We start from the raw sequence: 14,066 nt of genomic DNA on the forward strand, positions 1-14,066 counted from the left end.
GGGACCTATTAAGTAGATGAATAAGGTCTAATTGCATTTTAGTTTTATGACTCTGGTTACTAATGGAGAGACGATAAGAACAAAATTCTAGACCAGTGGTTCTCAACCTTCCTAATGCTGCAACCCTTTAATACAGTTACTTATGTTGTGGTGGCTCCAACCATAAAATTATTTTATTGTTTCTTCATAACTAATTTTGCTACTGTTATGAATCATAATGTAGATATCCGATATGCAGGATAGCAGATATTCGACTACTAAAGTTTGTCACAACCCTTGTGTTGAGAACCACTGCTCTAGACAAAGAAGACAACTGGAAGACTAGGGAGGTATCCTTGTGGTGGGGCACTTGCCTAGGCTGTTAAATATCCTAAATTTGTTGCCCCAAAATGCAAATAAATAATAAATAAATGAACAAACGACCATAGCAATTCAAGTAAAATGGTAAAATCTTGGCACTGGTAATAGGGAATAGATTTTTTTAATTAATTAAAATCACCCAGACCTTTATTTCCACTTTGGATTCAAATAGAATTATAGAGATGAATTTACTTGATTAATGGGGGAAAAGAAAAAGACAACTCATGAAGGATCAGTTCTTAATAAACTGAACATGACTCCGTGTATGAATGAGAGCTCAGAAGGGGGAAAAAGAATAAGTAAAGTTGAAGTTTTCTGGTACTGTAAGAAAAACCTGAGATAACAGATTTATAAAAGAAAAGGTTTACTTTGGTTCATGGTTTTGGAGGCTCCACTACATGATTATTTGCCCAATGGTTTTGAGTCTGTAAGTGAAACATTATACACAGTGAGAACAGCTGGCAGGGCAAAGCGCTCACCTTATTACCAGGAAGTTGAAGAGAGAGAAAAGAACATGCAGTACATTCTTCCCCTTAAACATTCCAGCAGTTCCAAGTAGCTCCTTCCTTAAGACTGAGTTTTTCACACAGGAGCCTTTGGAGTACTTTCAAGATCCCAACTATACTTAGTAGAAGTTTTTAGAATGTAGTGTAACTGGAAAACTTGATTTAAAGAAATGAAGTGGGAAATCTAGAGGAAAGCAAGATGACTAAAATTCACAAGGTAAAACATTAAAAAAAAGCTTTATGAGAGATCAGCAGAGGGTTCTCTTCAAAAATTCAGTGGAGTACCAATCAGCTTATGTATGTAAAAATCTACTCATTTCTTTCAAATTCAAGGGGAACGTTTTTAAGAAGTTATATCCAGTGCCTGTAAACACCTCTCTCCTTGTTATTAAAAAGGATTTAAATAACAAAATGTTGTTGAAAAGTTGGAATCTGGTAGAAATGAGTGAGAAGTAGATCTCTGAAAAGTCCACAAATGATGTAAGAAATGGTATATACCTAAATAACCTACAGAACAGAAGAAATCAAAAGTAAAATTAGAAATTATTTCTAAATGAATGGACATAAAAGAAACAGATGAAAAGAATTTCTGAGATACATCTTTAACAATACTTAGAAATTTTATATGTAATATCTATATTGGGAAAGAAAAATCTCAAATCATTATATAAATTCTGCTTTAAGTAAACTAGGAAAATATGGGAATATTAAGCCCTAAGTCAAAGAAGGGAAGACAATAAACGTGAAAGCAATAATCAACGTCAATAAAGTCAACGAAAACAACAGAGAAAATAAGTGAAACCATAAGTTGAATCTGAGATGAATGAAATAAGCCTATAAGAGTGATCAGGAAAGAAATAGAAGAACTGCCAACAATTAATGTAAAAATTGAGAGGGATAACATCTTTTGCTGTCATTAAAAAAATCACTAAGGAGGCTGGGCCCTGGTGCTGCACACCTTTAATCCCAGCACTTGGGAGACAGAGGCCAGCCTGGTCTACAAGAACTGGTTCCAGGACAGGCACCAAAACTACACAGAGAAACCCTCTCTCAAAAAACAAACAAACAAAAACAAAAAACACAAAGGAATAATATGAACAATATTTAGTTTATGCTCATAAACTAAAACAAGTTAGTTGAAACCACAGTATTGTAAAATGATAATAAAGAAATGCCAATGGAAGTAAAATGCTCTTTATAAATTAAGCACATAATTTTGTGTTTCATTAAATTGTTGAATCTTAACTGTAGTCTTGTGATTTTTCACCTTGAAGCTTTTGAAGCAATTAATCTTAACAGGTTTTTTATATTCAATTTGATAATAAGTTTCTCTGTGAATAAAGAGGGGAACTTTATCTACTTTGGATTCTTTGTTGTACCTAATATGGTCCCCTGCCCGCAGTATGAAATCAGAAATGTTAATTGACTTAATATGCTATAGTCTAAATTCTTAGAACCAAGTTATATTCTTTAAAAAGTGGCTATCACAGAGAAACCCTGTCTCGAAAAACCAAAAAAAAAAAAAAAAAAAAAAAAAAGTGGCTATCTTCATGGATCAGGCCACACACAGTCATTCGAATTACTAAATGCTTTATTTTAAATTTGTTGTGATAACCATGTATTAATTAGTAATTGTACTTTTTTTTTTTTGCTCTGTCCTATTAGTGGTGATTTACTGAAAATAGAAGGAAAAATCCTGCATTCTATTTTAGATGAAATTCTTTTCAAGCTTTTATCAACTCCTAGTCCAGTCTTAAGAAGTATTGCTACAAAGCTCCTCCTAGTGCTAGCTGAATCTCATCAGGAAATTTTGATTTTACTGAGACTAAGTGCTTGCTACAAAGGTAGGTCCTATGTATTTTCTTCTCTTGGTAGTCAGTCTCAAGGACAAAAATGTATTGGCAGTTTATAAATGGCAAAATTTTTATATTTTGAAAGGTTAGTTACTCAACTGTGCAGAAAAACATTAAAATAGATATCACTATATTATCAACAAATAGTATGCATATTTTGTTGATGGGTTATAATAAATGTTTACTCTCTCTCTGACAAAGTTGTTTATATTGGGTATACCAAATAGTGTAGTAGAATAATGACCAAAGATGTCTGTGACCTTATCAGAACTTACTACAGAAGAAAGTAGAAGTGTGCATTATTATCAGTTAATAATTAATACCTTTGGAGAAGAAAATACAACTGCATTATTATCAGTTAATAATTAATATCTTACTATTTCACTGCCTTTACTAAAAAAAAAACAAAACACTACCAACAACAAAATATACCTTGTATTTCATACTCAAACACTTATGATTAAAAAGTCATAAATCTTGAGAGTAAATAAATTCATTGTTAACTACCATTCTTGTGTGAGAGCATTCATTTAATTGAACACTGATTGCAAGATACTATTCTACATTCTTTAATTTTTTATAATACTCCTTTGGTATATTGGGTATTCCTATCCTTACATAAAGATATGAAATAAGAGGCTTGGAAAAGTTAGGTAATTTACTCAAGATTACTTAGATTGTAGTTTTCCAACTCCCTGCCAAAATTATGTTAGCTTTATGTTATTTCTTTGTTAACCAATATATTTATATTCAGTATAGTAAAATATTGGTTTTATTTAATAGAGGATGGCACATGGGACTTTTAAAATTTTTAGGATCTATTTAATTAGATCCTATTCAATTAGAATAGACCCTAATCATTCTTGATGATTCAAAAGGAACATTAGTAACTTTCCTTATATCTGTCATTACTATTGCCATTTTAATTATTTCATATATTATAAGAAAAAAGGTAGAATAAGCACCATTAGTAGACCTCTAGTTATTATTATGCCAGGCATACATTTTCAGATTTGCAGCTAGAGTTAGCCAGAAATGCGAGTGTTCATGCCAGGCCTGGGCGTGTATGCCTGTAATTCCAGCCTTTGAGCCTGAGGCCAGACTGGTATACATAGTGAATACAAGAACAGCCAGAGGTACATTGTGAGACCCTGTCTCAAGACCCTTCCCCAAGCCCCCCAAAAAGAACAAAAGCAAGAAATATGAATTTTACTTTAATCCCTCTTCATTTCTTTGAATGACAAAATTGCAACAGTAGAATTTACTCAAGTTTACCAAGGTATTTTGCAATTGTAAGTGCTTCTGAGAACTTGGATCTTAAAGAATACAGGCAAAGATCCATATGATGGCAGCCCCAAATGTATACTGCAAGACAATTTTATTTGCTTATTTATGTTTATTTATATCACACATAATTCCAACATGCTTTGGATACAAAAGTTAGTTTGTCCCTTTTATGACTACTTACTATTTTGGAATTAAAATGCAGTAACCCATGTTATAGCATTTCTGTATTATTCAGAAACCTCTTGGCTTATGTCCAACTTATAAATGCAGTAAATTAGTGTAATAAATTTTTTCTTTAATTAATAGTGACTAATAATAACCTGATGAAGTGCTTCCACAAGGTAGGCATATACAGAGTATGTGCTTACAATAACTTCTTAAGAATGTTTTAGTTTAAGGTTTTTGCATTGAAAGGAAAACAAATTCTCTCTGACTTACTTCAGTGAGCCTACTGCCTTTTTTATTAAAGAAATTATTTAGACATATTTTTACATTCAGATTTTACAAGTAAGGAAAATAAAAATTCTTAGAACAGAGGAAGATTGTAAAGACCACAACATAGAAGTGTTTGATAAGAAGAAAATCATATATGTAATTATGCTGTTATATTTATTCATTTTCTAGTTAGATAACAAAATCTTTATTGATAATTGTTTTGTCTTGTTATTATATTTTAGGACTCACAAGTCTACTAAATAAACAGGAAAATATGACAGAATTTAGTCGAGAACTTAGACAGTTGGTTGGTCTTTTAACCCCTAAAGTCCATCCGGAAGTGGAAGAACAGGTATTATAAAAAATAATTTGTGTGATATTTGATAACTGTATTGAACCTCAGTTCTCCTTAAATGTGCCTCAATTTCCTTCTTTTAACACTTTAAACAAAATGTTTTCCCTAGATGATAGAAATATTCTAATATTTTCATTGTATTGTTTCATTCTGTCTATCCATAAACACAATTTCAGTCTCCTTTTTATATCTCTATAGATTTGAGCAGGTTAATTTTGTTCAAAATATCTCATGAAATCCCATGTTTATTTACTCATTTATCTATAAGCTATTTAAATTTCATTTGCTTTAAAAATATCTCTCATTATAGAAACCTGTATATATGTACACCTATGGTAAGCCACCTTATTCATCGATACAAAATAATATATTTTTTTGCATAACTAACCAAAAATAGTCAAGGGAGCTTATACAGCCTAAGCCTAATGAAGTTGGTTAATACTGAATGACCTGGAGTGATGGCTCAACAGTTAAGAGTGTGTACTGCTCCTGTGAGAACGAGTTCTGTTGCCAGCACTCATGTTAGATGGCTCACAAATGTCTGCACCTCCAATTTCAGGGGAATCTGAAGTCTTTGGCCTCAGCAGGTGTGCACATAGCTACAAACACACACACACACACACACACACACACACACAAAATTAAAAATAATAAAAAAAATCTTTTAAAAATACTAAATATAAACATTAATAAGTTAGCTCCCTGGGCATGGAGACACACAGCTTTAATCCCAGTACTCAAGAGGCTAGGACAGAAGGGTCATAATTTCAGTTCTCATGGGCTGCTTAACAAGATTTAGTTTCAAAAACCCACAAGCAACCAACCAGAAGACATTAGGTCCAAAGATTAGGCAGGACTTTAAATCCTTGAAAAGGAAGTGATATCAGAGAGAGAATTTGGAGCTAACTAGACTATTTTGAATATGTTCTAGATATTACTGTAGTTGAACAGGTGTGATATACTTGGGCATTCTGGGCCTCATGAGCTTAATGTTTCTTGCTACCCATCTGTTTAGAGGTGAAGATTAAACCTTACCCTGGCTTTGTATTTTAAGGGATATATTTCTCAAAAAGGCTTTTCTAGAGACATATCAAAATTATTTCTGATATATAATTTCAGAAACTACATAAAGCAGCTTGCTTGATTCAAGCCTATTGGAAAGGTTTCCAGACCAGAAAGAGATTAAAGAAGCTTCCGTCTGCTGTGATTGCTTTGCAGAGGAGTTTCAGGTAGAAAAACCAAACAAAACAATTTTGATTAAAATGATGGTCTGGGTTTGCATGTAAATTTGTAATTATCCACCCTCCCCCCCCCAAAGATAAAGAAAAAAATAATATGAGAGTGTTACCAGACCACAGGTGAATGCAAATGGGGAGGGGGGTTATTGCTTTGGGGTTTTTGCCTTATTTTTCTTCCTTTCCTAATGTTTTTGTTTTATTCTTGTCTTTATTCTGTTCCATAGTGTTACTGAGTATCAACGCTCAAGTAACCAGGTAGCCTTTCAGAACAAAGGGCATAATATGACAAATCTGATGGAATCCAATATTCAGTCCTATCCATTTCCTGTCCAGATTTGTGGGCCAAGCCTTAAGAGGGAGCCAGTGATACTTATTAAATTCTCAAAACCAACAGTTCTCATAGTTGCTCATATATAATTATGATAATATATGTGACTATATAAAGATTAAAGATGTTAACTATTCCTGAGTATGGCATGAGTAGATGTGATCCTTTAGATATGACAAACTACTGATCCCTACTTCAGTTGTACTCTGAAAAATGAAATACTGAAGATATGGGTCACATTCTGATTCAACTAGCCTAGCTACATTCTTAAAGGTTACAGAAAGAACTCTAGAAAAAAATTTAACATTGATTATAAAGTTGAACCATCTCAGAGGTGATTTTGTTTTCATCCATCATTACTTAAAGCCAAATTTAACTCACTAAAACGAAACTGACATATTACAGAAGTAAACTTTAAAAACTGAAACCAATCTTTTAATAACTGCAGCTGCATTTCTGTTATAAATACATTTAAAAATAGTTCTATACTCCAAACACTACATTATCCCACAGTCAATCTAGAAGTGTTACGTAGTGAATAATAGCCTATGAAAATTTTCTTCAAAGAAATTTAAGGGCAAGTTGTAAATACCATTGAGCATGAGTATTTTTAGCAAAGTATTTTAGCATCGTGTGTGTGTGTGTGTGTGTGTGTGTGTGTGTGCGTGCATGCATGTATATGTTTGATATATCCAAAATACACATATAAAGCATACCTACAAAATTATATGTAAACAGTATAAAATGCATATGTAAAACAATATACACATACATAACACACATACATATATATGTGAACATATTCTAGAATTTTACTTATATGAAAGTATTCCAGAATTATGTGTGTGTGTATACACGTATATGTGTGGATGTGTATATATATATATATATATATATATATATATATATATATATATATATATATATAAAAAGAGTAACAGGCTTGAGTTTGTAGTTGGCTTCAGTAACTTATTAGTTAAATGACCTAGGACAAGTTATCGAAACTCTTAGCCCCAAATTTCAAATCTAGAGACTAGAAATAATAGCTGTGGCTTGTGGCACAGGCCAGTAATCTCAGCTACTCAGGAAACTTAGACAGGAAGAATGTAAGTTTAAATCTAGCCTGAGCTACAGAGTGAGTACAAAACTACTACTACTAGACAGTTTAGCAGAGACCCTGGCTCTAAGTAAAGAGTAAAAAGATAACTGGGTATAGTTCAGTGGTAGAGCATTTGCCAAGTATCATAAGACCTTAGGTTCACTCCCCAGCACTGCAATAGATGTATGACTAAAGCTTTATATACCACAGAAGGCTGAAACAATACATTGAGATAATATAAAGGTTTTAGTATATGACACTTAAAAAGATAGGATGAAGCTATATTTTTGTGCCCTTAAAATTTGTATTCTAGACAGACAGATACATAATAGCATTCATGAGAAGCAATGCTATCATCATTTAGATAGCATTGCTTTTTTCTCCTACAAGCTTTTTCTAAAGAATTAAATAAAAATAAATCCAAATAATTTAAAAGATTATTTCCGTGGCCAGAAGAATATGCGAAATACTGAATACTTTGAGAATGACCATGTTTATTTTTATCAGATGTTTGAATGTTCTTGATAATGCCTTCTGTAAGTGAACTCAGAGTAATTATTGCTTAGAGATCCTACCTTCCACATCCTCAGCCATCCGTCCCTTTACATTTAAAGATACCCCCAAGACAATGGATTCAGATCTTTAAGATTTGGCCCCATAATACTTGCCAGAGTTACCTTTTTACTTTTTCTTTTAAAATTAAAGTATTTATTTAAAAATATCTCTGAGGACTAGGGTTTAGCTCAATGCTAGAATACATAGTTAGTATACAATCTACATCACTACTTGAAAAAACCAAGTACCACAGGATTATGAGTTTGCCTATATAGAAGTATATGTATGGGATCTAATTAGTATTATGTCATTTTAAAATCTTTAAGTTAGCATAAAAGTAAAGTTTCTTCATAGCATTTTCACAATATGTGTTGTTATACTTTGTGGGTTTTTTTTTCTTTTTTTTTTTTATTGATTTTTATTGAGCTCTACATTTTTCTCTCCTCCCCTCCCTACCTCTCCCTTCCCCCCTTCAGTCCCCCCCCCCAAGGTCCCCATGCTCCCAGTTTACTCATGAGATCTTGTCTTTTTCTACTTCCCATGTAGATTAGATCTATATAAGTCTCTCTTAATGTCCTCATTGTTGTCTAAATTCTCTGGGATTGTGGTTTGTAGGCTGGCTTTGTTTGCTTAATGTTTAAAAACCACCTATGAGTGAGTACATGTGATAATTGTCTTTGTGTGTCTGGGTTACCTCACTCAAAATAATGTTTTCTAGCTCTATCCATTTTCCTGCAAAATTCAAGGTGTCATTTTTTTCTGCTGTGTAGTACTCCATTCTGTAAATGTACCACATTTTCCTCATCCATTCTTCAGTCAAGGGGTATTTAGGTTATTTCCAGGTTCTGGCTATGACAAACAATGCTGCTGTGAACATAGTTGAGCACGTGTCCTTGTGGCATGATTGAGCATCCTTAGAATATATACCCAAATGTGGTATTCCTGGGTCTTAAGGAAGGTTGCTTCCTAATTTTCTGAGAAATCGCCACACTGACATCCAAAGGGGCTGTACCAGCTTGCATTCCCACCAGCAATGCACGAGTGTTCTCTTTTCCCCACAACCTTTCCAGCATAAGTTGTCATCAGTGTTTTTGATGTTGGTCGTTCTTACAGGTGTAAGATGGAATCTCAGAGTTGTTTTGATTTGCATTTGTCTGTTGACTAAGGATGTTGAACATTTCCTTAAGTGTCTTTCAGCTGTTTTAGATTCCTCTGTTGAGAGTTCTCTGTTTAGGTCTGTACTCCATTTTTTTATTGGATTATATGTTCTTTTGATGACTAATTTCTTTTTTTTTTTTTTTGATGACTAATTTCTTGAGTTCTTTGTATATTTTGGAGATCAGACTTCTGTCTGATGTGGGGTTAGTGAAGATCTTTTCTTATTCTGTAGGCTGACATTTTGTCTTGTTGACCATATGCTTTGCTTTATAGAAGCTTTTCAGTTTTAGGAGGTCCCATGTATTAATTGTTTCTCTCAGTGTCTGTGCTCCTGGGGTTATTTTTAGGAAGTGGTCTCCTGTGCCAATGTGTTCAAGTGTACTTCCCACTTTCTCTTCTATAAGGTTCAGTGTGGCTGGCTTTATGTTGAGGTCTTTAATTCATTTGGACTTGAGTTTTGTGCATGGTGATAGATATTGGTCTGTTTTCATTCTTCTACATGTTGCTATCTAGTTATGCCAGCACCACTTGTTAAATATGCTTTCTTTTTTCTATTTGATATTTTTTGCTTCTTTGTCAAAAATCAGGTGTTTGAAGAATTGTAAATTAATTATCTGGGCCTTCTATTCAGTTCCATTGGTTCTCCTGTCTGTCCTTATGCCAATACCAGGCTGTTTTCAGTACTGTAGCTCTGTAGTAGAATTTGAAGTCAGGGATTGTGATGGCTCCAGAAGTTCTTTTATTGTACAGGATTGTTTTGGCTATCCTGGGTTTTTTTGCTTTTCCATATAAAGTTGAGTACTGTTTTGAGGTCTTTGAAAATTTTGCTGGGATTTTGATGGGCATTGAGTTGAATCTGTAGATTGCTTTTGGTAAGATTGCCATTTTTACTATGTTAATTTTGCCTACCCAAGAGCATGGGAGATCTTTCCACTTTCTGGTGTCTTCTTCAATTTTAAAGATTTAAAGTTCTTGCCATAAAAGTCTTCCACTTGAGCTGGGCGGTGGTGGCGCACGCCTTTAATCCCAGCACTTGGGAGGCAGAGGCAGGCGGATCTCTGTGAGTTCGAGGCCAGCCTGGTCTACAAGAGCTAGTTCCAGGACAGGCTCTAAAAAAGCTGCAGAGAAACCCTGTCTCGAAAAACCAAAAAAAGAAAAAGAAAAGTCTTCCACTTGCTTGGTTAGAGTACTATTTGTGGCTATTATGAAGGGTATTGTTTCTTTGATTTCTTTCCCAGCCCTTTTATCATCTGTGTACAGGAGGGCTACTGATTTTTTTTTTTTAGTTAATCTTGTATCCTGCTACATTACTGAAAATGTTTATGAGTTCCTTGATAGAATTTTTGGGATCACTTATGTAAACTATCATATCATCAGCAAGCAGTGAGAGTTTAAATTCTTCTTTTCCAATTTGTATCCCCTTGATCTCCTTTTGGTGTCTTATTGCTCTGGCTAGGACCTCAAGAATTATATTGTATATGGAGACATTGGACAACCTTGTCTTGTTCCTGATTTCAGTGGAATCGCTAAAAGTTTCTCTCCATTTAGTTTGATATTGTTTGTTGGCTTGCCTTTATTGTGTTTAGGTTTGTTCCTCTCTCCAAGACCTTTATCATGAAGAGATGTTGTAGTTTGTTGAAAGCTTTTTCTGCATCTAATGAGATGATCATGTGGTTTTTATTTTTCAGTTTGTTTATATGGTGGATTATGTTGACAGATTTTCATATGTTGAACCATCCCTGCATCTCTGGGATGAAACCGACTTTATTCATAGTGGATGATGGTTCCGATGTGTTACACTTTGTTTTAATTCATCCTCTCCTTTATTGTACTTGCCTCCACCTCTGGCTGGTTCTCTTTCTTATCCTGAGTACACATTTTCTTCATTGCTTTCTTCTCATGAGCCTCTTTCCAGTTTCATTAAACATATACAGTATTCATAAAATTTATTACAGGTTCTGCATATTTGTCAATCTGGCTTACTTAGTAATTTCCAGTTCCCTTTGGTTTATGCAAATGTCATGGATTCATTTTTAATTATGGCTGAATAAAACGATTGCATATATGTACCACCTTTTCTTTATCCTCCCATTTATTTATAAACATTTAGACTAATACCATCTTTGCCATTGTAAATTATTGCAACAATTAACATGTATATGTAAGCATCTCTATGGTATGTTAACTTGCTCATTTTTTTGAGGCTGTTTTACTTAAGGGTAGTGTTGTTTTATTGAGACAGGGTCTCACTATGTAAACCCCACTGGGTTCAAGCTCCTTTTTTGTTTTTTGAAGTATTTATCTTGTTTTTGCTGCTAGGAGAGAAGTCATACTCTGGAAGGAGACCTGCAAATTAATTTAAGCAAAGTAAATAGTGTTTCTGCTTTTCTTTTTGTATATTCCTGGTTTTCCTCTATAGGTACCTAAAAGTATTTTAAGTATATATACTGTATATTAATATTTGTGATGCTTTACATAGAGACATATAGGAAGTATCAAAGACTGGGTTGTAGTGGTCAAGAAGCAATTTGATAAGTATCAGCAGAAAATGTAGACATTGTAATTAACTACAGCATTTGAACACAAAACTTTACAGCCAGTCATAAAATAGTATACATTTAGTTAACCATTGAAAAATACCTAATCCTGGGAGTAGACTAGATGGTCAGCAGTGCTAGGATGTCTTTTATCCAGCCTCATGACTTTTATATTCCCAGGACCAGCATAGTGGAAGAAGAAAACTGACTCCTTCAGATGGTCCTCTGATCACATATGCTCTATGACTGGCATATGCCCACAAATACAATGCATACATGCACATACAGGCAATAAATAAATATAATAAAAAAATAAATTTAACATAAGGAAAAAATAGGGTCTGGTTCCATGGTTCAGTGGTTAAGAGCATTTGCTACTCTTACAGAAGACCGAATTTCCATTCTCAGTACCCATATGTTGGCTCCTAACTATCCCTAACTTTAGTTCCAGGGGATCATATACCCTCATCTTACCTCCAAAGATACCAGGCATGCATGTGTTACACATACAAACGTAGGCAGAATCATGTAAAAATAAATATTTTTAATTTTTTTTTTTTTTTGTTTTTCGACCTGCATGTATATCTGTGTACCATATGCATTCCTAGTGTATGCAGGAGCCAGAAGAGGACATTAAATCTCCTAGACCTGGAGTTGCAACTTGTGAGACACAGCATGAGTGCTAGAAATCCAACTTGGGACTTCTGGAAGAACAACTAGTGCTTTTAACTGTGGAGCCATTTCTCCATTTCCCATAAACCTTAAACAAAACAAACAAAGAAAAAACTAAAAATAAACTTTAAAAGTTAGACATAAGGGGGCTGGGGAGATGGCTTAGAGGTTAGGAGCATAGCCTGCTCTTCCAAACGTCCTGAGTTTAATTCCCAGCAACCACATGGTGGCTCACAACCATCTGTAATTGGGTCTGGTGCCCTCTTCTGGCCTGCAGGCATACACACAGACAAAATATTGTATACATAATAAATAAATAAATAAATAAATAAATATTAAAAAATAAATTCTTTTAAAAAAGTTAGACATAAGTATACCTAATGCAGTAAAAATTAGTATTGAAAATTTGACATTTTTAAATAATTTATATTTCTATGTAAATAAACACAATTTTTAGCACGATTTGTATTCTTGATTTTATTTTGACCTTGAACATAAGTCTACATATTTGATTATTCAGTAAGAAAATAATTAGAAGTGGAATTGGTTTATCTGCATTTTTGAGCCTTCTTATATGTATTTAAATATTTCTCTGGACTTTTGATGATGTGGAGATATTTACTTAAATATCTCTAGAGAAATTTATACATAAGAACAGTGTTCTTCACCTACCCTACCAACAAATTATCTTCCAAAACATTTTTTTTTTCTATTTGGTTACACATGAAATCAGAAATTTCATGCATTTGCTAAACATGGTTTATAAAATTGTGTGTAAGGAACTTACCTTTTTTCTTTCACAGATCTAAACGAACAAAGGCATTGTTGGAGCTAAATAGGCAAAAAGAAGAAAAAGACCTCAGATTAAGATTGCAGCTTCAAAGACAGAGAGCCATGAGGCTTTCCCGAGAGTCACGCCTGAGTATGCTTGAAATCGTTCATCCAGGTGAGTACTAGTATCACTTCTTAAGTGTAAGAATGTTAAATCTTTTTCTGGCAACTTGATAATTTCTTTTCTTTTTTGTATTTGGAATTTTTTGCCCCCCCACCCCCTATAGAGAAATCATATTAAATCGCTGGATTTTAAAAATTACAGCTTTTCTGATTCATACCTATTAACTTTTAAGTTTTTTCCAGATACATGTGTTCAACATAAAAGTTTATAATTAAAGATACCAATGACATTAAAAAAAATTCTTAAAGAATTTCAAATATTTGTACAGTCTGAACTTTAGTCATTCCCTAGAATAAAATTTGTGACATCTTCTCACCACTTATGACAGACTAAGCTGGATTAATAAGAGCATGCTGGGGTGTGTGTGTGTGTTGTATTTGTGTGTATATGTTCATGTGTGTGTGTGCATGTATAGTGAGTACAAATGTTTACATGTGGCTAGAAGTCAACATCAAGTGTCTTTCTCTATCCCTGTCCACCTTAATTTTTGAAACAGGATCTTTCCCTGGTTCTTGTAACTCAGCAGTTGGCTAAGCTAGCTGGCTAGCAAACTGCCAGTGTCTGCTTATCTCTGCCTCACCTTCCCCCAGTACTGGGGTTACAGCCAGGTGCCATTATGCCCAGATTTTACATAAGTACTAGGAATACAAACTTGGTTTCTCATGCTTGCATAGTAAATATTTTATGGTTTTTCATGCTTGCATAGTAAGCATTTTGTCAACTGAGCC

The 14,066-nt window shown here is 33.8% G+C and overlaps 1 protein-coding gene across 2 annotated transcripts in view; it reads left to right on the forward strand.

The window, feature by feature from the left end:
- Iqcb1 (IQ motif containing B1) overlaps positions 1-14,066 on the forward strand; it is a 74,280-nt gene that overhangs the window by 21,284 nt on the left and 38,930 nt on the right. For both annotated transcript variants that reach the window (XM_038346375.1, XM_038346376.1), the window contains 4 exons: positions 2,532-2,710; positions 4,684-4,793; positions 5,916-6,025; positions 13,187-13,329. In XM_038346375.1, the coding sequence (XP_038202303.1) occupies positions 2,532-2,710; positions 4,684-4,793; positions 5,916-6,025; positions 13,187-13,329 (542 nt within the window). The remainder of the gene's footprint in view (positions 1-2,531; positions 2,711-4,683; positions 4,794-5,915; positions 6,026-13,186; positions 13,330-14,066) is intronic.

This window comes from Arvicola amphibius, chromosome 10, assembly GCF_903992535.2.
Source record: "Arvicola amphibius chromosome 10, mArvAmp1.2, whole genome shotgun sequence".
NCBI lineage: Eukaryota > Metazoa > Chordata > Mammalia > Rodentia > Cricetidae > Arvicola > Arvicola amphibius.